The sequence below is a fragment of the Artemia franciscana genome, chromosome 11 (genome assembly GCF_032884065.1).
Source record: "Artemia franciscana chromosome 11, ASM3288406v1, whole genome shotgun sequence".
Taxonomy (NCBI): domain Eukaryota; kingdom Metazoa; phylum Arthropoda; class Branchiopoda; order Anostraca; family Artemiidae; genus Artemia; species Artemia franciscana.
In genome coordinates, this window is record NC_088873.1 from 14,075,770 (window position 1) to 14,102,358 (window position 26,589).

At 34.8% G+C, this 26,589-nt stretch overlaps 1 protein-coding gene across 1 annotated transcript in view; it reads left to right on the top strand.

Moving 5' to 3' along the window:
- Positions 1-26,589, top strand: part of LOC136032852 (glycogen debranching enzyme-like) — a gene marked incomplete in the record, with an annotated part of 126,189 nt that overhangs the window by 64,248 nt on the left and 35,352 nt on the right. Inside the window, 8 exon segments of the mRNA XM_065713263.1 lie at positions 1,428-1,557; positions 6,231-6,354; positions 15,787-16,052; positions 17,914-18,066; positions 18,799-18,995; positions 22,057-22,257; positions 24,531-24,793; positions 25,784-25,873. Coding sequence (XP_065569335.1) covers positions 1,428-1,557; positions 6,231-6,354; positions 15,787-16,052; positions 17,914-18,066; positions 18,799-18,995; positions 22,057-22,257; positions 24,531-24,793; positions 25,784-25,873 — 1,424 coding nt within the window.

A 26,589-nucleotide genomic window follows, 5' to 3' on the forward strand; every position in this document is an offset into this window, starting at 1 on the left:
TTTTCTCTCATTCTCAAGGACTAACATTGACTGTGTCAGTTATTTCATGGTGTAAATAGATTATAGGATGGCTTATAGTCATTAAAATATTTACCTATATAATTACCTTGTAGTATTTTACCGATTATCTTCTATTGTTTGAAGTTTTGAATAAAATATATCATTGTTGTCACAACTAAGGAAGCCAGACTTCTTAACATTAATTTTCTTGCATCCTGAGCGCTCGAAACATCTAAGAATGCATTCGATGACATTTTTACCTAGGGCACTCTAATAATCTGTATAATCCTGAGACCTTTGCCTTCCTAGGATCACGTAAAATACGAAGTTGCATTTTTCCAACTATTTTTGCTATACAGTTCCGTCCAGTTTCTAAATTTCTATCCAGAACTTTTTATTCAGAATTTTTTATTTTTATTTTTTATTATAATTTTTTATTCTCTGTCTGAAAATGAACTGTGTGAAATAAATTGAGAAGTTTGGATACGTTTTGAACATTCATGAATTTTCACAAGAAGTTAATACCAACATTAATGTCTACTTGCGTACCAGTTTCGTCAACAGGTTGGAGAGGTGTCTTTGCCCCCCAAGATTTTGAAAAATATATTCTATTTTTCATGGGATTGAGGGGCTATTTTATTGACAAATGCTTTTTTGGTGCTTTCATTGGACAAAAAAAGACAAATTTGCTCTCCCTCCTAGATTTTAAAAAATTCATCCCCTCCTCCTTTAGTCTTTCGTGAGTTGACACCACTTTACTACGTGCAAGCCATAATAATGTCACCATTTGAAAAAAATAGGATTTCATTTTAAAGAAGTTTGAGAGTCTGCCTGTCAATATAAACTGAGTAAAAAATGGGAATGGTTCTCTATGGGGGGGGGGGCTCTATGATTTTGAAACCGTATTGTCTAAAGTTTAATGCAACACAGTGGAACTCTTGAGGATACTCGGCATTTTCGAATTGTTAACTCGGTCAAATGCTTAGCTCAAATTGATGAAATAAGTAGACAGATACCAAATACATCCAAAAGTATTCAGTCACAAAACACAAAAAAATAATTCTACGTTACAAGACTTTTTGAACCCAAACTAATGCGATAAAACGAGAAATTGGAGTACAACGGTAGAAATGAGTTAATTTACATCGAGTGGAAAAAGGAAAAAATGATACGATATAGTTATAAAATGGCATTTCTAGCTGATATCCAAAATCTTTGAAATTATTGTATGGGGCGATAAGAGAACTTTCAAAAGTGATTACGAAATGAAACTATTGGAAATAAATGAATCAATACGAAACGACAACATTTTACTCTGTCTCACTTCTGGAAGTAATCCACACCTGTCTGTACTTGCTTAATCGACTCTAACAAAGCATCTTACCTAGTTAATTTAGGTATTGCTAATTAGTCAATCTTTAATTCAGGTATGGAGAGAAGGCTGAAGATAGTCCTTTCCTTTGGGAGCATATGCGGAAATATGTTGAAGAAGTTGCAAAAAATTTCCACGGAATACGCTTGGACAATTGTCATTCAACTCCTATTCATGTTGCAGAGGTAAATGTTTCTTTTTTGTGTGCTCATCTAATCATCCGAAGGCAATTTTTAGCTGAGACATTTATTTGGGGAAAAGTAGGTTTTGTAGTGTTAAGGATTAATTTTCATTGATTGGACTTGAGATCGCTTATTTTTAATGTTTAGTTTTTCTGCCTTTTTTTTTAGTTTCAAATTATAGAAAATGAATGCCTTATGCTATAGATAATATTAAATACTGATTCGAATAAAGTGGAAGCGTTTGCCGCTGCAGTTCAGAAACGGTGACATGTAAGCTGATCCCCGTTCTGTTGTCGATTATCTCAATAGTATTATTTTCCTTGTTACAGAATATGTCTAATCTTTCCTTGCATAATGTATGCTAGTGACTTTTTTTGTATTTTTTTACTAATATTTTTTGCTTCTAAATCTTTTTAGTTTTTCTGTTACATTATGGGCAGGAAAGATTCGGCTCTCCAAACCCATTGTTAAGAGCCAGTTAAAATCCCCCAATATAAGTTTAAAGAAAAGTCAGTCACATCAGAAGTCCTTTGAAGTTGAAATTTTTTTCGGGCTAATTTTTTCCTTTTTTCCAAAGAGTCTAATTATTACTTATTGATCCGATTGTATCTATCTATATAATTCGTATTTTCGTATGTTTATTGTCACCAGTATCGGAGGGGGGCTCCCCTGGGGGTTGAGAGACTACTACTACTAACAAATCATTCGTAAAACAAAGCTGCCTAACAAAAACGCTGCCTATCGATGTGAAATTGTATAAATAATTATAAATAAAAAAAAAAAAAAAACAGATGCAAGCGTTTTAATATAAAAAGAAATATGACGCAAGCCTCCTATAATTATCTGTGAAATGAGAAACTAAAAACGTATTAAGTCCATGAAAATTATAAGTTCTTTATTGAATGATTCCACGGCTAATTACGGTTGATGAGGGTAGACTATTCCGATTGCTGATGATCCTGGTTGGAGAAGGTCCATCTTCTGGTGTCCTTGAAGAATCATCAACCTTGTAGTTCAAACTGATGGCCCCGTAGACTTATCTACCGAGCTGCAGAACGTCGGTTGATACTTTGGTTCCATAAGAGATTCTTTTGTAGGTGTTGTAAGTTTCAATCATGTCGTGAGGACAAAAACGGTAAGCCAAAGCTGGTAGTTGGAGCCTCCAAAGCTGTTCCTCATAAGGGAGGTGAGGTAAAGCTGGGTAGAATTTTGTCATACTACGTTGCATACGTTCAACCGAGTAATACATACAAGGCCTTACGATTTTTATCGTAAAAAGGCGCGTGTCAGTTTTCTTTGTTAACATCACCTCTTAATCTGGTACGTACGCAGGAGGGGGGGGGGGGGGTCTCCGGCCATGCCCCCCCCGAAAATTCAAGTTTTTATCTTCCCATAATTTTCTGATACCTCTCAATGAATAAGGGATTTGAAGGATTTGCCCCCCCCCCCGAATCGAATTCCTGCGTACGTGTCTGCTCTTAAGCCCCATTTGTTCCTAATCTAAGAAACTGGATCTTCTTAACATTGTTTGTCAAACCTATTCTTGTCGCCTGAACCCTAAGACCTCAAAACCATCCCTTTTGCCAACATCTTTATCGAAGACACTCAAATAATGTGTACTCGTCTGTGTTAATCTAATTCAACAAGCGTTTTACCTTCACACATTTTCTCCCATAGTCTTATGTTTTTTTTGTTTTTTTTTTTACAAAATTCATTAGACTAATCCATACAAACGTGGATAAGGCCCGACCACTCTTAACTCCTGATTCCACATAGACTTCATTACTAGCCTCGCTTCTTGACTCAAGCGCAGCAATACCATTCCCATGTGTAGCAATAGTCAATAAAATAAAGTTCATTCGTTCATAATCTGCAAAACTTGATACCTCAGGGTTGTGACAGTTCAGACGTCTCTTGATTATTAATCTAAGCAATGCCAGTCTTGTCCTTTACAAAACATAATCGATAACATTAGTCGTCCTCCCATCGTGAGATTACTATGTTAACTTAAGGTCTATTTTATGGTTAAACATCGTATCGGTTATAGCTATGTTATTGTGCTTACAAAATTGTAGCAGTCTATTGTTATTTTCCTCTCCTATGCCAAATTCGCCTTAACAAGGATGCTATTGATACTTATTTTTACCAATCTGCGTTTTAAAGTCCCCACACAAAAATAACGTACTTTTGCCGGGGTTTTGCGTATTTATTCTTGCGGACGTATTTAAAATTCATCCCAGTCTCTCTCAATTAGCTCTTCTGAGGCGCACACCAGTAACTGATACCTTGACCGTTTCAACATTAAGTGTGAAGCTGTAATTATGTTATCAACACCATCTTAAACAAGACGCGTTTTCTTATTCATTATACTACTCCCTGTGATAAATGTTTAGAGCACTTACAAATGCTAATTCTAGAAGCGCATCCATTTTTTAGCTTTCTAAAATCCATTTATTTAGCTTTTTAAAATCCCCCTTCAACAAACTAAAAATGCGTAAAGTGAGCAGGGTTTTGAAGCCGAGGGGAATGTTGGGGTTGTACAATATGATGAAATTTTACTTTAAATTGTATTTCCAGTCATCACTGCCAATTTCTGTATAGAAGTAAGTCGAAAGATAATTAAAAAACTTATGCATCCATTAATGCTAATTATCCGATTTCACTTTCCAGTTGAAACTAGCCAGTGAATTGGTGAATCAGAGCGATTAGTTAAATATTACGTTTATGTTGCGTTAATTTGAAGAAATGCCTTTCGACGCAATGGAGATTATACAGTTTTTCAGTTCGAGATTAAATTTGTTTTAAAAGATTCTTTGGCTATGGGAAGGCCTTGGTGAAACAAATTTAGTTGAATAGTGATTCTTGCGAGTGAATATTACCTATAGAGCGAAGCGAATTAGTCCATGAGCCCCACGGGCAGCGGGGCGAGGTCTTTGTTCTATATTTATTGAATAATTATTCGGCCTGAAGCCTGAAAAAGCAAACAAAAAGTGGGCCATAAACATAAACTAACAACTCAACCAATGAGAATACAGACCTCCTAGAATTAGCATTTCTAAGTGCTCTAACTGGACTTGTGGCGAAACTAAACATCTACCTTCCCTGTATATATACCCCATTCCCCCTACCTGAAAAATACACTCTACATCACCCAATTTCATTTTTCCTTTCAATTGGAAACGAATTTTGATATTTCTATTAAGTCTAGTTCAAAATGTCTAGATTCGTCAGTCAAAATAACAGTACGGTAGTCTTTCAATTTCAAAGCATTTTATATCGTACTTTTGTTTTGTTTTAATTCTTGAAAGAACCTTAACAATACTTAGAGAGTTCCTTATTCTTCACGAGCTCTAACTACTTGTATATTTGCTCCATCCTTCTTACCGTAATCAGTAAATTTGAATATTGTATAATTCCATGTTCTCTAGCAATAGGAGATCGGTCCTTCAGACTTTTATTATGTCCAGTGTAAGAGGCCCAAATTCTTGAGTTAAAACGTCAGTACATTAAATGTGTGTCAACATTTTACCTTCCGTTTCACAATTTTCTTTTTATTTAAGTAATTGGAAATCGCTAGGCGTTCAAGGAAGACAAACGGTCCCATCAGCAAAGGCTGGAACCAAAACTCTTTCTGATTTGTGCACAATATACTTCAGAAGGCTTACGATCGGAGAGAATGACGGCCCGCGACCTTCCGTTTGAATGGAGGCTTTGTAGAACCTAGGATCCATCTTTGCGTTTTTCAGCACTTGATGATCAATAAAAGTTTCCTCTTGCACAAGGAGTTCCGCCGCCTGTTACCTCGCGCTTATTGCATATTCTTCCTTTTGTAAATATTGTACTATGATAGGGAACTGTAGTATGACGTTTCAAGTTAAGAAATGATCAGCTTGAAATATTCCGGATCATCGTTAGAAATTGAGTTGGAAAAATCAAAATTGGAGACACCATGCTGAGACTGAGGAACGATTGCTTAGATGAATCTTATTGTAAAGCAATTTTTATTCTTTTTCATTTTAATGAAGGTGAACTATTATAAATAAATGAATACTAAAATACTTATATTCACACTTTTTGCCAGTAAATATTATAATAAATAGTTGCGTTAATGCTTATGTTTTATGTGCCACTTTTTGATGATATTTTCTGTAGTCTTATGAAGTTTCAACGGGTGGTGACACTTTTGCTATAATTTTATAACTTGGATGCAACTGTAGCAATCTGCTGAATTATATTTTTGAGGTTTGTTTTCCGTTTTCTTTTACATCGAACACTGCCTTGAAAATTTTGCGAAAAAGTGTGTAAGTGGGAAAATTTCCCTATTTTTAAGCAGCTATAGATCATTCTCTTACAAGAATTCCAAGTCAAACCATAATTTGGGCTGGGTGAATGAATAGAACTGAAACTGATATTTCCAGTTATGTAAGTGTCTTATCCTTTTAGTGCAATTTACAGCAGTAGGCTCTTCGCAAAATACCATGTTCCACAGGGAGCAGAAACCTTAATGCTTTATGTGTATACTTAACTCAACATTTTGGTATTGCAGTTGACATTCATACTTGGCTATTATATTTCTATTTGTGGTTTTTATATAAAAACATATTTTTAATGCTAAACTCTTGTATATATTTAATTGTTTTCCGGGTAGTTTTAATTGAGTTTCAATTTTTTTTTAGTATTTAATTGACTGTGCGCGTCGTGTAAGACCCGATCTCTTTGTCATTGCTGAACTCTTCACCAATTCGGATGCTATTGATAATGTTTTTGTGAACAGACTTGGTATTACTTCATTGATACGAGGTAAGAGCTTCTGGGGATTTTGTTCTATAAGCTACGGATGAGCCGCTTAGTAGTAGTATTTTATTACAAAAGTTTAAACGCTTTTTTAATACATGGATATACCTGAGAATCCTTTTCTTGTGATATATGTGTAAATAATCACATTTTTACTGTTTAATAATCTGAATTCTTTCAAGAATTTAGTTAATGTTGTTTTATTGTTGTCTGAAAATTGTTTTCTTAATCGTAGAGTGCTATACTGCCTAATAATGATATTTTAATCAATCTACATGCATCATTTCGTTATGGATGGCAACCCTCTTTGCAAATGACTTCATTGTGCCGGACTCATCTCGGGTTTCTTTGTGTAACTTTTCCGAAGTTTAAGAGTCTCTTTAATCTAAGTTATTATAACTGACAAAACTCCAACAAGAAAACACAACAACAACTCTAAGGAATGATGTCCGTAGAAGGTGTCGCATCCTCTCGTTGATGGGTTAAAATGTTGCAAGTCTCCGGGGGGGGGGGGGTTAAGACGGAGAGCAAATACAATGTTAGAATGAAAAAAAAATTGCTAGGGTGCGCATTTTCCGAATTTTAATGGTAAGGCTCCAGAATTTCTTCATCCTCACAATTCATCCGCAAAAAAATCCTTTCATCGACTTCGAAATATGACATTGAAGGGATAGCTCCAAGATGACCGTCCCATGAGCCCACGCCATTCTTTTTTTTATTATTTCGCGATTCTGTTTGAGAGTGATTTCCTCTCTACAATCCTCTCTACATTCTCTGAAAGGCTCATCTAAATTCCCTTCGTCTTCTTGGAAAGCAAGATTCAAACATTTTTCTCAGTAACATTATACTATGTGTAAACAAAAACGAATTGCCTAGCTTATAGCCCTTGTCCTGAGGACTACGGAGGAGTTGAAATCCCCAAAGACATAATTACTGGAACTTTCAACAAGGCTGAGCAAAATAGATCTCTTAAAATTTTGATCGGATATGTTTTGGGGAATGATACTTGATTTTGGGGAATGATACTGACTTCCAATGATCTTTTTGATCCATGATCAAAAATCCATGGATCAAAAAGATCCATGATCTTTTTTATTCCAGTGATCAATGACTTCAAATGATTTTTGGAGCGACTCCATCTGATCCAAAGGTTATAGAACCTTCAATTCCATAAAAACCATATATGCACCGGGGGCATAACTTACAACCCTAGCCCATGGGCTCCGGGGGATTGTGTCCACCCTAAAGACATTGTTATATGTTTTTTGTACTATTCGTATCAAAATGCCTTTTTTTCCATTGATTTCCATTGAATGTGTTTCGGGAAGAGGATGTCAGGGAGGGCTAGTTGCTCTCCATCATGTTTGACTCTTAAAAGAGAACTAGAGCTATGCATTTCCGATGAATATAGCGTCTTCTAAAGTTCACACGACCACCCCTTCCATAAAAACCTTATATGCCCCCGGGGCATTACTTGCAACCCTCACCTCCAGAATATGAGATTCTGTCAATCCCAAAAGCCTTTTTATATGATATTTGGACTATTTTTAAACAAAATGCTGTCTCAAAATTTCTATTGGATCCATTTGTGGAAAATACAACGTGGGAGGGGTTGGCTGTTCTCCGATCATTTTGATTCATAAAAAGGGCTGCAGTACATTTAATTTCCGATCAATTGAGCCCATTCCAGGGTTTTTGCGACCACACTTACCATAAAAACCTTATATGCCATCAGGGCATAAAATACAACCCTTGTGTTAAGGGCTATGTAGGTTGGTTGTCATCCTCAAAGACATAATTTCCGGATATTTAATGACGCTGAACAAAATGGCTATCTCAAAATTTTGATTAGATGTGTTTTGGGAATTGATGGGTGTGGGGTGGGGGAGGCTTGTTGCCCTCCAATCACTTTTGAGTATTAAAAAGTGCATTACCCCTTTCAATTTCCAGTCGGATAAGACTTTTTTTTAAGTTTCTACGACAACAAATGGTCATCTCAAAGTTTCTATCAGATGCACTTCGGGAAAATACGGTGTGTGGTGGGGGGGATTTATTCTCCCTTCCATCACTCTGAATCACTCTTAAAAAGGGCACTAGAACTTCTGGTTACCAATCCAATTTGGCCCCCTTTGAAGTTTATACGGTCATTCTTTCTATTTAAACCTTATATTTTCCCAGTGTATAACTAACAACCCTTGGCCTGAGGGCTGTGGGGGTTGTCATTCTCAAAGACATAATTTCTTCACCTTACAACTACAATGAACAAAACAGCTATCTCAAAATTTTGATTGTAAGTGTTTGGGGAAGTGGTGGGCATGGGAAGGGGCTTAATTTCCCTCCAATCACTTTTGACTATTAAAAAGAGTACTAGCCCTTTCAATTTTCGGTCAAATGAGCCTTTTTCGAAGTTTCTACGACAACAAATGGTCATCTCTAAATTTTTATCAGATACATTTCGGGAAATTACGAGAGGTGGGGGGTGTTCACCCTTCGATCACTCTGACTCTCAAAAAGGGCATTAGAACTTCTGGTTATCAATTCAATGAGCCCCCTCCGAAATTTATACGATCACCATGTCTATGTAAACCTTATACACAGGGCATAACTTACAACCCTTGCCCTGAGGGGTGTGGTATTCCTCAAAGACATAATTTCCGGACCTTCCAGCTGCGTTGAAGAAGATGGCTATCTCAAGGTTTGAATTGGATGTATTGGGGAAATGATGGGCGTGGGAGGTAGGTTATTTGCGCTCCAATCACTTTCGACTATTAAAAAGGACACTAACCCTTTTAATTTCCAATCGAACGAGCCCTTTTCGAAGTATCCACAACTCTTTCGATACGAAGCGCCCTGGTCTAAAACAAGCAAACCCAAAAAATTAAAATAATAATTCATTGTGCTCACATCGCTCTTTACTTGGGCAGCGCTATTGCGCTGCTTATGATCAAGTATACATTGACTGCGCGTTAAAACTAAGTCAGTCTTTTGATACTTTGATCGGGTCTGTTTTTACGTTGAAACCTTATGTATGTGAGCATTTAACTTTAGTTTTATTCCCTAAAAGATTATTTTTGTTCATTAGTGTATTCCGAGAACGTTTAAAAGAAAATGTCCTTATTTTTTAATAACAATAAACAAGTATTGCTTGCTCATTTCTATGTCTAACAATTTTAAGACCCATAAAATTTTGAGTGCTGATTGCTAATTTTGGGGCTCGGGGAAACTAATATTAGATTAGACAGCATGGCAGTAATTCCGTGTCGAAAAGGTACCGTCTATCACTATTTGCTAAAAACGTTATGCTAGAAAAACAAGGGTCATTAATATAGATTGGAAGAACTTGAGAATAAATCTCTGTTGATGTGCAGCCTCCACCCACTTCGTCCAAGAACCAAAGACCTGAAGTCCTAAGAATTAAAAAACACTTTTTTAAGTATCCATGGTTGTTATAACTGAGGACAAAAGCAGGAGAAAGTTTGTCAGAGGCCCGGCTTCTTGGAACCATGGAAAAAACTTGCTTGAGTTGAAAAAGGCTTTAATGGACCCAGTTTTTGAAGAGCACTCGGAGCTCCTTAGCTCTTTAGGGAATCATACGCTCTTTTATTTATCGTATTTTTTATGGTACCCAAATTTGCAAGTTTTTATTTCAGCTTTGATGCCTTTGGGTCTCGACAAAAGCAAACACCTACCTTGATTCTGTGTACCTTGATTCCGGATCTCTCCTCAAGGCACTGGCCAGTGGTTCTAATTGACAAAAATGTAAGGAGGGGGGCAAAATAAGTATTTCCAATTTTAGAGGGGGGAGGGTAATTTTGTCTTTTTCTCAATATTTCCAATGAAAATACCAAAAAATACCTTTCTCAACTCAAATACCAGAAAAGAAGTTTATTTAACCTAGGGGAGAGGGCAAAAAAATATCTTGGGGGAGGCAAAAGGGAACAGTCGCCCGTTCATTTTTCACATCTGGTTTCTAAAAATAGGAAATGAACCAGCTTTCTGGCCGAAACAAATGTTCCTCATCCTTTAGCAAACGATTACCCATCCATGCCAGTTACTTTCATGTGAAATATACTATGACAATTTTTTTTTTTTTAAGCCAACATGAAAAGTTTGTATGTATGCATTAGTACTTAAAACTCAGGTATTCCATAATCACTTTTGTCACAGATCTTTTAATTAAATGCTTGTCGCGAAAATAAATATTGTAATTTTCAAATTTTCATTCTCTCAGATAGAAAAGTCTACGGACAATTTTTTTTTTTTGCAATTTTAACAACTTACAATGTTGTTTTTATTCCAAATTGTATTTTATCCTTGTTTTCGTATAAATGACTGGGGAATGAAGCTTCTGATGTCAAATACTACTACTATTACTTTAACTCACCGCAACACCAAGCCTTCTAAGGCGACACAGCTACGCATGCTCCTCCGCCATCCCAATCTATTAAAAGCCTCCCTCTTTACACCCTCCCAGTAAGTTCTCATTTCCCTTAAATCTCTCCTGCTTTTCATTTAGCCCTAGACGGTTGGCCAATAAGGACAATCATTGGCAATCTTATCATCCTTCATCAGCAAAACGTGCCATAGCCAGCTCAGTCTTTCCCTCATTATAGCCCTAGAAAGTTGGATTAAACTACACATTTTGTACAGTAGTCAGTCGGGTACCAAAACAATCCGTAAGCAATTTCTCTGGAAAACATCTATCGAATTTTTCTCCGTTTTTTTGGATTGCCCATGCTTCAGAACCGTACAGCTTCCAATATTCTAATATTGGTTTGCAGACTTATCTTCCTATTCTTTCAAACTTTTTTTCAACTGTGAAAAAACAACCTGGGCCATGGGTATTCTAGTTTTAAATTTTCACTGCACCCACCGTCTTTACTAATAATACTACCTAAGTAATTATATCTGTATACCTAAAGGAGTCTTCATTGTGTAAACAACTTCCCATTAATAATAATAAAGAAACAAAAGAGAGCATATTTTTAATTTTTGTTGTTATCCTGTAAGTTATCGTTGCGTAGTTAACGTCTTTTAAAAATGCATTAGCTGAGTTAGGAAAATTGTCGTTAGTTTGGATCAATGAAAACAGTTTCATCAAGATAGTGAAATAATTATAATTAGTCTACAGTTTTCTTAATTAGCTATAACTAAAATTATAGTTATTTTCTTTATTTGGTTTTCCCGCACCATTGCCGAAAAGATACAACCAGCCAATACCTAATCTGAAAACTATGGTGCGACGCTGTACATGCTTTTGAGCGGATAATATAACAGTCTTCCCGGAGAGTGGAAGTGGATACCAGATCAGTCAGTTGGCTTTTGGGTGTTCAGAGAAAAGAGCTTGCGTTTTTTTTTGTGACTATATCTCATTATCAAGATTGCATGCAGTCATTAGATTTAATTAAAACCGACGAGTTTCCACGTACTTTATTAAATACCCTCTTTTGATTGATCGGATCGAGTTTGAAGTTTCGGGAAAAATTTTCGTTTGTGAAATGGGGAAGGTGAAATTTGGGCGGAAGAGGGCATACTATTTTTTCCCTGGCTAGACAAGATACTAATCTTACACAAGATACGCTACTTTTTTCTTTTTTTTTTTTAGTTGTGTGTTTGTGTATGTTTCTCGTACGAAAGGCTAAGAAACCTATAAAAAATTAAAAAACGAAACAATGTTTCTGAGCCTAATTAATTGACTTCACATTGTTTTCCATGGGAATTATTTATTTCGATGAAGAACTTACCTGTTCGCAAACGGTCAAAGAACAAACTCAGTCCTTTGCTGATTGTTCCGTTGTATTTGATTTTGTACGGAAAATGAAGTAGGTTTTATATGAGCAATTTCCGTAAACGAAGCTCTAATGAAAGTTACAAGGGTTCTGACACTTGTAGTAAAAATGAGCCATTTCGGAGTTTTAATGAGCCTTTTTGGAGTTTTTACTTGTCAGGCTAACAATTCTAGGGGTTTGATACTAGTCTGGAGGTCTTAGAATTAAAGTAAACCAAGTCCAATAAAATTCTGTGGTGTTGGCTGCCAAGGTTAAGTGACTAAGATTATACTCCTGATTTCTGCTTATAATTATGCAAGATAAGTTAACAATTATAAGGGTAACGTAAAATTTGGAGTACATTGGCTTTTTTATGTCTAAAAAGTAGTATATAAAACAGGATAAAAATAGCGGTTAGCAATTATGGCAATTCATTATGAATATATCAGGTTCATAGCAATTCAATCCTGACATACGTAAGGCAGTACAAAAATTGAATTTTTTTATAACTTCTCTGGAATTAGGCACATATGCAATAATTTAAATTGGGGTCCTCAACATTAGGGGACTCAAAGGAACACAAAATGAAAGAGAACAAGGAGAATTGTGGTTGACATTCCCAAAATCCAGTGGCGTCATTGAGGGAAGGGGATAGTTGCCCCCCCTCACTATATTTTGGGAAAGAATTGTTAGTTAGCTTTAAAACTGTTTAAAAGCTCGTTTTAAGTGTCAAATTTGTTCTTTACTTTGAGAAGACAATTAATCCATGCTCGCTTTTAAGATAAGGAAAACGAGAAAACCAGGGGTCTGTTACACTTCATAATATGTTCCACATTAATATTTTTCCAAATATACTGTCTTTGAAACCTTATCATCAAGTAAAAATGTGAGGTTGTTTTGCCACATTTGACCAGGTCAATTGTTTCTGATATTTAGGGTGCATTTACTTCCTAAAATCTATTAGTTCAAGATTAGTTTCTCTTGTTTTAAATCTTTGAAAGGTGAAAATAAATACACCATCCACATCTGCAAATAGGACAAATTGAAAAAACAATAAGACTTGTTGCTTTTTATAATGATATTCGTACTATAACTAGATTGGTCAAATCGATTGTAGTTGGGTCATGGAATTTGGTAGAGGCGGAAATGCTTATGAATGAATGAATGAACTTTATTACCCGTAAAGTATAAAAAAAACACAAAGTACGGCGTATTGTTAATAAATATAAATAAATAAACAAAAACAAATACGATAAACAGTGAAGAAAAACAAAATTCAAACTAACAAAAGACAATATGGACTAATCAACCAGTATCAATATGGATCATTTAATTTAAATGAATTAAATGAATCATTTAATTACTTTTAATTTTTATATCCCGTATTTAATTGAAACTCTGATTTTCTAATCTGTCATTGAAATGCTTAATAAGCGCTGATAACAACCTATTCCTTATTTTTGGATTCATGTGCTAACCCATAGACGTAGAACTGCCTCTATGTATAATACCATACTGACTTCTTGCTATTTTCGCTTTTCTAAATATTTCTTTTAACCAGCTCAAAAAAATATGGCATAAATGTGCTAAGTGCGTTGACTGAAATTAGTCGCGTTTCACACAACGACAGCGCTACTTGTGGGACATTTATCTCTGCATCAGGATGCTGTACAAAGTGCCTGCTGAGAATATAAACTAAATTTAAACAAAATACGTATATTTTTCTCACAATTTAGAAATTTTGTGTGTACCAACCCATTCTCTTTTTCTACTGTTATCAGTTTGATCATGCAGCACTAGGAGACCGAGCTTTGCTTGTGAAGGGAATTGTATAAATAAAAACGATACTCAGCGTAACCCCCCTCCGGAAATGTATACCCCCCATGCCCTGATTTACACAAGAAAACTTTTGTGTAATTTTATTTTCGTTTTTTCGTTGTTTTTTTTTCACAAAGATACCAAGGGGAAGGTAATTCTCAAAACTCAATACTATGACTTATCCTGTATCTTTGCTTAGAAAGCACTATTGCGCTGCCTATGATTTTTGTTTCGACTTTATTTGGCCCGCTGATATCAATACTATTTATTAATATAAATCAGCGAACCCACAAAAAAAAATCAGTTTAAAAAAGCTTATAAATAATATTTCAATAAATCACATATATCGAACAAATAAGTAGCGCGGTACTAGGAGCTATTATAAGATAAAATAAGATATTTATTTCAAAAAGATCTCCATCACAAGCCTTCAAAGGGCCAAATTCGGACTTCGGAGTCAACAAAATACATGGTTGCACTAACAATGCAAAAAACAACAACGAAAAATAAAAATCATTATGAATAATCAATTATGAGTCAATAAGTAAACTGCAATAAGCTAATTAAAAAGTTAAAAAGAAAAAAAACCCGGTCAAACTAAACTTGAACAAAATACAAGTCAGAAAAAGACACTGCAATAAAAACAAAAGGGAGAAACTAGTCGGAAATTTAATTCATTTTTTCTGTGATAAATTTTTCTGTGATTTTTTGTGATTTTTTTCATATCTGGAAGTTACGCAGCGAATGGGGGACAAAACTGGGATGGGCTCAGAAACAGCTCGAGACAGTCGTAACCTGGATGGGTAGTGACGTTTTGGGAAAATACTTGCCGTCCGAGGGTTCGTTATTGCATTTTTTGAAACACGGAGGCACAACGACACCCTCCTTCGCTCAAGGGTTTCCAAACTAGCTTTTTTAGGAGCAGAGAGTGGCACCTTGCCTTCTCTGAAAATTATTCGCAAGGCTTTTTTTGGATTGACTTAATTTTGTTTGATTCTTCACGAGAGATGCCAGTGTGCCAAACTGGACATGCGTATTCAAGATACGGGCGGACAAAAGACGTGTACATCCTTAAGGAGTGAGAAGTGGGGACGCTATATTTATTGGGGAGCTTAAGGAGGGCGATAGACACATTAGCTTTATGGATGATGTCTTTAACGTGGATATCCCACTTTAAATTTGAAGAAAGTGTGACACCAAGTAATTTAAACTAGGACACATAAATTTCCAGAGGGATGGGATTAAGAAAACAGGGCGAGGACTTGAGGAAACAAATCGGCATTATCATGGGCTTAGAGGGGTTTACTGTCATGTCTAAGTCCAAAGCATCACCTTTAATTTTATTAAGGATACTCGTAAGGTCGCTTATTAAATTTCTGAAGCAACTTTCAACAATCGTTAGGTCATCAACAAATTTCCATCGGTAAGAAGTTATACTACTGCCGTTGCAGGAGCTCATTGCTGACAATTTTAGTAAAACCAGTCACCAGTACGACCAGTATGATTGTTTAATGTGTATTTATTGTTTATAATGTATTGCGTAATGTTTTTGAATTCCCCAAGTATCGTGTTTGTTAAATAGTTATATTACTTCACTACCGCTGGAATAGCACCTACTTCAATAGCACCCCCTCTTCCCCCTCCTCCCCAAGAAAAAATACTGTAGCTGTGCCCCTGCTAAAAGCGTGTTCATTCTGTGTAAATACTAGACTGAACTGTATTGAGTTTTAGCTATTTTGGGATAGCAGTACTTTGAGAATGCATAAAGTGAACTAGATAAACTTTATTACGGTACTGAATCCCCGAAACCCTTCGTTGTTTGCCTTTTTACATTTATTTTCTTTGATTTTAGAAGCGATGGCAGCGCACGATTCACATGAGCAGGGCCGACTCATATATCGTTTTGGTGGAGATCCCGTTGGTGCATTCTTTCAGCCACCAATTCGTCCACTTGTACCATCTATTGCACATGCTATTTTTATGGATGTTACTCATGATAATCCAAGCCCAGCTGAAAAACGGACAATGTATGACATGATTGCTAGTTCAGCCCTTGTGGCAATGGCCTTTTGTGCCACTGGAAGTAATCGTGGTTATGATGAGCTTGTTCCACACCATGTACGTTGTTTTGCTGTTTTTCGGGAGTAGGAGAAGGTTCGTTAAAAAATTAAAAAATAAATTGTTATGGGTATAAACTTTCACCTTTCAAAATAGTTTGCGTTTCTTTGTTTTTTTTTTTTTGTGTTATTTGTCAAAATCGAAAAATATTACTATTATGGGTTGACTCACTCAAGCTGAGTCCAAGTTCAGGCCACAAGACCCGTTACCTCCGACGAAAACGTTAGAAATTGATAGAGCTGTTTGCCCTCTTCTAAGTAAATCCTTTAGGGTCAAACATTTCTCGATAACCTAGGATAAATTTTTCTGCCGAATAAGAAAACAGTAAACTTGAATATGTTAGCTTTAACGATAAAGCGGGATGCTTTAGGTTGGAATGTGATTTGATTACCTGAAATGGCCTAATTTCCTTGGATATAGGTTGGAGAGGGAGTGTTGGCGAAGTGTCTGCAGTGGTTTTAGCAGAATCAAAACTAAATAAATTTAATACCGATAGTCTATGTACTATAGATGATTAAAACTAGTAAGGCCGCCGAATTTCATTTACTTCGCTTACTCTTAAATTGTTCATCCTATTTTGAAACCTGCGGAGAGTTAGCTGTTTGCACATGGTAATTTCATTAGTGAATATAACATTAGATGCAGAATAAATACATTTATTCTGAATGTGTCTAGCTCTTTTGAATGTGTCTAACTTTATTACCTTTCAATTTATTAGCTTTACTAGCATGAGTCAATCCAACTCGTCAATTCATGTTTTTATGTGAAGTTTTTCCAAGATAATGTTAATAGCATTTCAATCTCTGCCAATTTTTTCGTATAAATAGGAATCTGTCGGGCCCTTCCCGGCTGTCCTGTAGGCTGTCCAGTCCCGTCTAAAGTATCAACCAAGACGAACTTTCACTCATACATATTCAGTACCTTTTGGGTCAGATATTTGTTTTAGTAATGTTTAGTATTTTAAAGGATTATGGGTAAAATTGCCATTTGAACAAGTTTCTCCCTTAGATACATATGTCATTGGGAAGCTAAGAATGGAAGGAAAAAATAGTAGGTCATTTGTATGAATTTTCTAAAATCTTTGCAAGATGAGAAACGAAATAGCATATACACACAAATTTTACTAATAAAAATCTCTAGATAATGTTTTTTCCATCCAAAGCCACTAGCGGAAAAAATGAAACACATTAGGTAAGCTCTTTTCTCTGTTTTGAGACCCAATTGTTTCGATTGATGACGTTTACAAATAGAAGACACAACAGGCAGGTATGTGGAATAAGGTTATAGGGCTCTTGATCCCTTTTCTTTGATTTCAAAATTTTATTGTTTTTCTAATAATTATTTGTTTTTAAATGTTTTCCAAAAAGAGTCAAAGAAGAAAAAAAATGTCAAAGAGAAGCAAAAAGAAATTTTAGAACCTAAAAAGAGAATTAACAATGTCATGAAATAACACAAACTTAAAAAACGAATAGAAGTAATCAATTCATGACGTCAACCGCAGAGGCTACCTATTCGTCTATTTTGAACAAAAGGGCTATCTCGAAATTTTGATCCAATACTATAGAGGTTACGAGGTTACCTGGTCTATGTAGCTTGTTTCTTTTTGTGATTGAACTTGATTTTAAGCACAGTATTTGCCATCGTCCTCCCTGCAAAATTGTAACTTCAAATTGAAAGTGTTCAAAACTTGTCTTTACAGCTTACATGTTTTTATTTTTCACTTGATAAAGTTTTCTGCTGGATAAAAATGAAAAGTAAAAAGACATATCTTCTTGATCTATGGTTTGTCCAAAATTTGTGTGGTTAGGTGCATGCCCAATTTTTGTATTCGTTTCATTTAATATAGCATGTTATCTTGTAGATACATGTAGTAAACGAAGAGAGAACCTACGCTTCATGGTCTGAAGAAGTTGCTCCAGCTCCTGGTTTAGTGTCCCTAGATTGTGGCATTATTCGCGTGAAGAAAGCATTGAATGACTTACATTTTTATTTAGGAAGAAATGGATATAATCAGGTACTTTTTTTTTTCCTTCTCGAACTTCGCTTTTCTAAAGGTAATCTAAAGTTTCTAAAGCTAAAGTTTATTTTTTATTTTTGGACTAATGTATACTCAATTGCATAAGCGTAAATTACTAAGTTGTTTTTTAGTCCAAGAGCTACCGTTTGACCTTCCTTTGCTAAAAAAAGAAGGGTTCTACAAAATTTTTACTTTATTATACCGAGACGTGATCAGGTTCAAAATGATAATTATCGAAGAATATTGGAAAGTAATAAGAGAAGAAACTTTGGCGCTCTAACGTCCGTTTAATAATAGTTAAAACTGGTAGTTGTGCTAACATTACTGCGTTGTTCAGGAGAAAGAAAATTCAGGAAAAGACGAAAATTACCACAAGGGAATTTAAGTTGTTACAATTTGAATTCCAATAAGGGCTAAGCTAGTATGCGGAAAACTTTTCTTTTTTTAAACACACAAAGGCACATATTATGCCCTTGTTGCAGAAGTGACTCTTTAATCTCTAGTCTAATGTAGAGTACAAATAGTCCTTCTCATCCTCCAAAATACCAAGATTAGCAACAAATGCGAATACCGCTTTAATGCCCTGGTAGAGCTAAGTACCAATAGCATCAGTAAATATCTTAAATGAAACTTTATATTGGGTGTCTTTTATAGCATCAAGAAGAAATATTTCTGTACATTTTCGAAATTAATTAAGAAGCAACCATTTTAGTCCTTGACTTCTTACAGGTATTTGTTGATCAAATGAATCCAGACGTCGTTGCTGTCACACGTCACAACCCAAATACTCACAAATCTGTGATATTGGTCTCACACACAGTTTTTAATCACTTGTCTAACGGACCTAAATTCTTGCGACCTTTGAAGCTTCAAGGGCATGTAGACGAAGTACTTTTCGAGTGCAGAATCAAACACAAAAAGGACGAGTAAGTTTTGTTTGTTAGATTCTATCTGTTCGAGCATAAAATCCGAAATGCAAATTTTCATGCAACTGTCTCGTGGTGCAGAACATGGCTAGATGTTTGGAGCTGAGTTTTTTTTTTTTACCTAATAGCTCCACAAAAGTAACGTTGAAGGATGCGTAATGATTAGGGTATGTAATTAAAATATATTTTTGATGAAAAGGTAAAGAATAATGCGTTCTGTTAAAAATAAATTCTGGGTCTGACTAACACAGGAATAACGGTTCAAAGATGGAAGCTCACTTGAAATAAAAGTTTACTGAAAAAGCACAGAATTCGTTGTTAAATTCATTGTTAAGTTTTCTTAAAGGTTAAACTAGTCCTTATTGTTTATTTAAAGAAAATTATACTAAAGGAATATTACGGACCAGTTCTTAAAGACAATATTATGTGAAGTGAGCATAGACAAATGTAAATATCTAACAAGTGCAAGTATCGAACAAAACAATAGAAATATATGGGAATGACCAAATTAGTGGAAAAATAAGTAAACTGTAAATGCTGTGAGAAAAAAAATAAGTGATTTTATGTTGTCAAACTAGAGAAATACGACCATCTTATAGAGTAAGTCAGTGCATAGAGTTGTGGTCAGTGTGTATAAGACGCCTAAGGCTCTTGAAACTATGCATTAATAATGGAAGTGACAAAATTAGAAAATAATAAGATAATAATAATTACAATAAAATTAATATAGGAAAGAGGTCGTTTACCCTGTGTGTTTCTACTTTTGTTTTCTAAGCTTTTTCAGTTTTTTTTTTTTCTTTATTTTGTGCAAATAGCTTCAATTAGAGATTATCCCTAGTATTCAATCCAGAAAATTGGGTAAACAAAACGAACAAAAAGGAATATAGAAATGGGAAAATAGAAAAATCAGCCAACATAGATAAGCAAACAGGTAATTGCTTAAAATAAAATTTGAACATTGAATTCTGATTGAATTCTATCCTCGACTTTTGACGTAGCTCGTCTCCTTGTCAATTTTAGTCTGCTTGACTCGATTGAATTTTTTTTTTTTTTTTTTTTTGCTAAAAGATCCGTATAAACTCAATTTCAATACGCTAGTTTACAATGGTGCACAAAGTGACAATGTAATTTTGTTTATTGCAAGATTTTTTTAGATGTATTCTGTATTTTACTGGCTCTTTCAATGAGTTACTTTTTTTCTAGAAATTAGGCGCTTGGAACTAAAACTTGAAGAAATAAGACTTTTGCTAGAAACTCTTGATTGATATATTCTGGCAAATAACTGATAAATATTTTTATGAAAACTGATAATTTCTTAAATGATCGAAACTCTTCAACCCAACCTAACGAGATCCATGACTGAATTCTCCATAGCACGCAGTCTTAACGGAGACTCAAGACTATTTGGCTCATTTTACAATTTCAAGTTCCTTTTCATAATAATTTATTTTTTACATACAAGTTATGCTAATATAGAACAAGTTCCAATTAAATGGCGCTCATGCTAACAAAAAAAAAAAAAAAAAAAAAAAAAAAAAAAACACACCGGACTGGAACACGGATGCATAATAAGGCACATGTTGGTTTAGAATGAATTTTGATGGACAATTCATATTTTTTTTAACTTTTTAACATGAAACTTAACACTGGAATAAGGGACTATGTAGACATCAGTACCGAGAGTATAATATGCTTTATGCTACTGGGGAAAAAACTTTTACAGACAAGTTTATTTTATTTTTGGAAGTAACAACGGGATTGTACTTATATGCGTTTTTTTCAAGTTTTGGAATTTATGGTAAGTTGGGAAAACGGTGGTAAACAATGGTAATCCAGTAGAGCATTGAGCAATGGCAATAGCAGACATTAGAAAAGATAGAAAAATTATTAGAAGACAGAAATTCAGGTATTAGAGAAGATAGAAAACTTGATGTACCAACTCACATGTGTCCAATTTCTAATTTACTTATAATCTACCTAAAATAGCACAACGAATCACAAAGTTTCCAATTTATTATACAGTAAACAATCTGGAATTTTTCATTTGTTTATCATAAAAAGGAAAAGGTAAGGATTTTGCCAGACCTAAATAGTCTTACCAATTTGAAAGTCTCTAAAGACAGTCAAAACCCAACCCACACCTTAATTACTGTCTACCAACTGGGCTAACTTTGGGCCCCTTTCAACTTCACGGGCACATTTTTTCTGTGTACAACTTTATTTACTCGCTAAACTATCACATACTTATCGTTTAAGTGACTATAAATTTCAAACAATCAGTTTGTGCCATTTAGTTTTTTTTTTTTTTTTTTTTTTTTTTTTTTTTTTTTTTTTTTTTTTTTTTTTTTATCCTTGGGTTGTATGTAACAACCGGGCCTTAGGGACTGGTCTTACAGCGCTCATCTTTTCATATTTATTTTTGTATTTATTATTATTATTGTTTTCTCAATAGGCTGCTCACTTCAAGAGTACTTTGCAATTTGAATTTCACGGGGTTTTTTCTCCATTTTATGGGATTGTCTTGAAAATTTGCAACCAATCTTTACATCAGTTTGAATAAGCCTTAACAGCTCAAAAAAAAATATAAGACACTCATGACCGTACTTGGTATTTGAATATCAGGGAAGGGGACTATAGAAAATTTTTATTTGCGTCTTTCGGTCATTGAATAACGGAAAAGTATGTTTATGTTATCTCTTACATGTCCGGACAGGGGAGGGGCAGTCTCAGCCAATAGCCCAGTTCTGGGTATGGCCTTGAAGGTCATGAACTATTTAGAATGGATTTTTTGCTTTAGTAGTGCCCTAAGTGAATTGTTGTTTGAGGTATAGTGTCAACCCGTCGGTGGCTACATATATATATATATATATATATATATATATATATATATATATATATATATATATATATATATATATATATATATATATATATATATATATATAGGTTGGGCTAACGAACCAAAAGGCTCTCTTGCTTTTGTTTTTCGTAAATTTGTTTGTAAATAAATTGGTACTTCTGGGGATAAAAGCAAAATAAAGCTACATTTATGTTTGTACAGAGATAATAGTCGTCATGTCGGTAAGCCGCTGGAATTTGTGAAGGATCCAACAATAATCAATGGTACGGATGAGTATGAAGTTAATTTCCGAAAGAATGTGCAGGTATTCGAAAGTGAGATATTTAATCGAGTTGTTACTGGGGACGACACCGAAGAACTCGATTGGAAAGATTTTCCACCGGGATCCATAGTGGCTGTCACGTAAGTTCACTTATCTTATTTGTAAAGTTTTTTTTTTTTTTCGAGCCGAGTGCATCTAAAAAAAGCATTTCTTAAGTTTCTCTGCCATTTAACTACATCCCAGCCCTCCCATCTCCCCTGATGCATGAATTTGGCCCTCGACTATGTAAAAAAAAATTTATTGATTTTTAATTTGCATTATTTTTGTTCTTATTTCTTATCAATAGTTTGTCGATAATGCCAAAAAATGCTCATAGTTATTTTGAAAAGTTGTTAAGTGTTATCCCACGGTGTCTTTCTCATTGTCAAGTTTTACCCAATTTTACTGAGGCTTTTTGTAATGGCATTCTTCATTCGAAGTCCAAGTCTATTGATTTAGATGGGATTAGTAAGAATCATTGACGTGTTGATCGTAGTCTGTTTCTATTCCATTTGTAGTTACTTTCTCAAATTTCACTTTGTTTCTTGTTGGTCCCAGATAGCTTTGTGTGTGGTGCAGTCAACTGTATTTTAAAACAGAGCACGGACCCATTTTCTTGTTTCTCGTACCCTCCTATAACCGTTTCTCGTAATCTTAGCAAAGCACCTGAATATCTTTTGCTGTTTTTCTAATGCTAATTTTGGGACAAACCAGTTTGGGTTTTAGAAGGTGTTGGTTGTCAGCCAACCATAAGTTATATCTTCTGTTCTAATCCAAGCTTCGAAAAGAGGTGGTGCCTGGGTTCATGCTCTCTTGATTTATTAAAAGCTTTTGACGCTGTTGCGCACGCTCGGCCTTTTTTCTATGGCTTCAAATGGTATGAATTTTTCTTTTATGTATCTTGTATTTGTATGGGATCCTTTTCTCCATCTTAAAACGAATGATGTTCTCTATTTAAATTCTCTAATTTGTGTAACGCAAAGCGTGAGACAGGGGGAGGGTTGGGGTGTCTCCTATTTTTAAACTGTGTGACTAATGTATCGAGGAGTTTTACCACTACTTGCTTTGTAGGAAATTCTAACGTCTCATACCTGCCGTGCATAGGTGACATTCACTTAATTAGTCGTACACGGAACAGACTGTCCGATTTTTTTTCCACTATGGGACTTTGAATGGGGATAAATATGAGCTCCTCTATTTTAATGTTAAGGCTTTTTCCGGATCATCGCTTAGTTGTCAAAATGTAATTCATTACTCCACTTTGTTTTGTTTATACTGGGTAATATTATTTAGTGCAAATTTGAAAAAAATGAGTAAATCAGCCAACTTTTGTACATACCCTAGGGCTATATTTGGGTATCGGTGGTTTTGCAATAGAATTGCTATAAAAGTAAATTTACACAAGTCAAACATAGCAACAATCGTTGCCGCAGCCTGGGTTGAACTCAAATGTTCCCACATAGAAGGAGAGTCTCATCACCATTGTACTGTGGGAATAATGGGTACACAAGATCGAGTTTTTATGTTTATGTATTTTTATAGTTTTTGTGTGTATAATTTCAGGCATATTTAGTCTTACATTTCTTGCCCATTGATCAGCAGTTATAATATTTCTTTTGCCTTTGCCCAGTTTCTTTTAGGGTATATGATTAAATTTATTCTAATTTGTTTAGTACAATAATATTCTCCGTCAGGACCTACCTGTAAATTAGTCCCAAGATCTGTTTTCTTTTGTTGTAAGGACTTCTAAGTTATAGTCAACCAACCAAAGATTGTTTAATAACAAAAAACTATTTTTTTGGGCTTTTTCTATCTCTTATGCCTTGCTACGATCCCAAACTTTCCTATTTACAGTGATGTTTTACTATAAACGAATCTTGGGGGTTCAGACTCAGTTGGATTCAGTTTGAAGGCTGTTGGCAATAAAGGCCTAGCTGGCACAAGCTGAATTTAGCAAAAACAAAAATTCGATTTTTACTTTTTCAATGCTAGTTAAACAGAATATTCCCCCAAAATTCGGATAGACTGTCATCTTTGAAATTATAATAGAATACGGCGAAAGGTTCCAGTGCTTTAGTGTACATTAAAACCTGATCAATAGCTTTAAGCAATGCCAAGATTCAATGCAAAGGTGTAAGTAAAATACCATTATGCATAGGCCTTAAGTCAGTGATTCTCTAAACTTTTGTTTTCGCTACATACCTAAAATGAATTTTACGATTAAATAGCAAGTTTATTTACTTACATAGCTCTCTAGATAATTTTTTTAGAAACGGGTTTTATGTCTGGATATACAAAGATAAAAACTCCCTTATTTCTTCTTTGGCATTACACAGTTTGTCTTCTATAATTTTGTCTATATGTATTTTTTCAGTGTTTCTTTGCACCCTGGCAGTTTGGCTGCAATAAGTCAAGCTCGTCAGATAATTCAAACCCTTCCTACAAAATATGTAATCAAACAAGAGAGCACTGTCAGCTCAAAGAAATCTGAAGAATTTTATGATATTGTTAGCAAGTTATCGTTAGCTGATATGAATATAGCTCTGTTTCGTTGCAAAGAAGAGGAGACGGACTCTGGTCGACCTGGAACCTATGATATCCCGGGATTTGGACCTCTTGTTTACTGCGGTTTACAAGGTAATTTTTGTACATTCAAGCACTCAACTCACGCAGTAAGGCACTAATAAAAACGACATGTTAATAAGATATGATCATGTTCCTAAGCCCTATTGTGCTCAAACTATATCTGCATGTTGGGGAGTGATGATTCACTCTTGGGATTTGTTTTGTGGTCTCTCCAAAACATTTTATCTTGTGACGCAATAGGGTGATTTTGGTACTTTTATCTTCCCCTTCCCACCCACAAAATTCTTCCGACACCCTAGTCCCACCCTAAAGGAGACTTGCCCTCCGCCCATATATTTCTAGGTTCTTATATTTGTGTTAACATTATCATCCATTTATACCTAGAAACAAGCAATATTTTTTTCATTTAAAGCTATGCATATAAAATATATAGTAAATATGCGAAATAATAAATTATTTCATTGTTTTCCAGGCGGAATTTAAAAAGTGGATGCAATATATTTACTTCTGTTTCATACCAAACTGACACGTTGTTCTGAAAGGCTATCAATAAAAAATATATATAGTTTTTCTTGTTGTTTTTGCATTCATCTTACTTTACTTCCGGCAAGAATGATAGGAATACCACCACTTCATTATCCAGTTTTAGTATATTCCTCTCCTCTAAGGCCTAGTCTCGTACCTGAGGCTGAAACAGCCAGCATCGTGTAAATTGGGTGCATCTTTTATGAATATGATACAAGTAGGGAAGGTGTATTTTTTTTTTTTTTGGTCGGATACGCACGTGAGCTATATTTTTTTTCGATTGGATACTCACGTGAGCTGAAGGGAGTATTAATAACCTAATGGTAGTACATCATCTGTTATGTATTCGCGGTTTTATTTATCCCCGCAAAATCTGATGTTCTTCATATGTGCCTTTTTTGTTTTTTCTTTTGTGTTACAAAAACTTTTTTGTGTTGAGAAACTTGGCAAGTTTCTCAGTGGCGAGTTTTTTTTTTCTATTAAACTTGGTATCTAGTTAAAATTATTCATTTATAGGTCTTTTGTCCCTCCTATCTGAAATCCGTCCAAAAAATGACCTTGGGCATCCATTGTGTGGAAACCTTCGAGATGGAAACTGGATGCTAGGTAATATATCTTGATTATTTTGCTGTTTGATTTAATATTCAGTATTTTTTTAATATTCTATTTTTTTGTGTGACTTGTTTTAACCTAATGACGTTTTTTTCCTAATTGATTAGGTAAATACTAGAAGCATCTAATAGGAAGTATCTCAAGGCATTTGCAACCTATTTTTTGTTCATAGCCTGGAGTTCTTTCAATTCATAGGCTTTTCGGTGAGAAAGGTAATTCATTATGAAATCCTACTTTAAATCTTTTAAATTAAAGAAATATATATATCTAGTTGTTTTTTTTTTTAGTTATTTTAAGCGGTCAAGCCATTAAAGCTAATTCTTGTTGAGAGTGCACTTTGGGAGTTGAACTAATTGGTTGAATGTCACTTTTTGCTGAACATGTCATGATCCTGCGTCCATTGTAGGCAGGAGATCATGGGTTCAATTCCCAGTTTCTACAATAAATTTTCATTATATATTTTTTCTGTTCTGTTTGTCAACGAGCTAGGCAATTTGACTTTTGGGCGGCTCAAATATTGTTTAACATTAGTCGTATTTCAACGTCGGACGTACAGCCTAAACTGAACTGAAATTTGTGCCATGCTGAATAAAGCTTGTTTTTTTGTTGTTGTTTTTTTATAGTAATGGATGTAGCGCCATCTATATGGTAATTGTTGTGCCTAGCTTACTTGTGTTGATATTTTTGCAAAGATAAAAGATATTACCAAA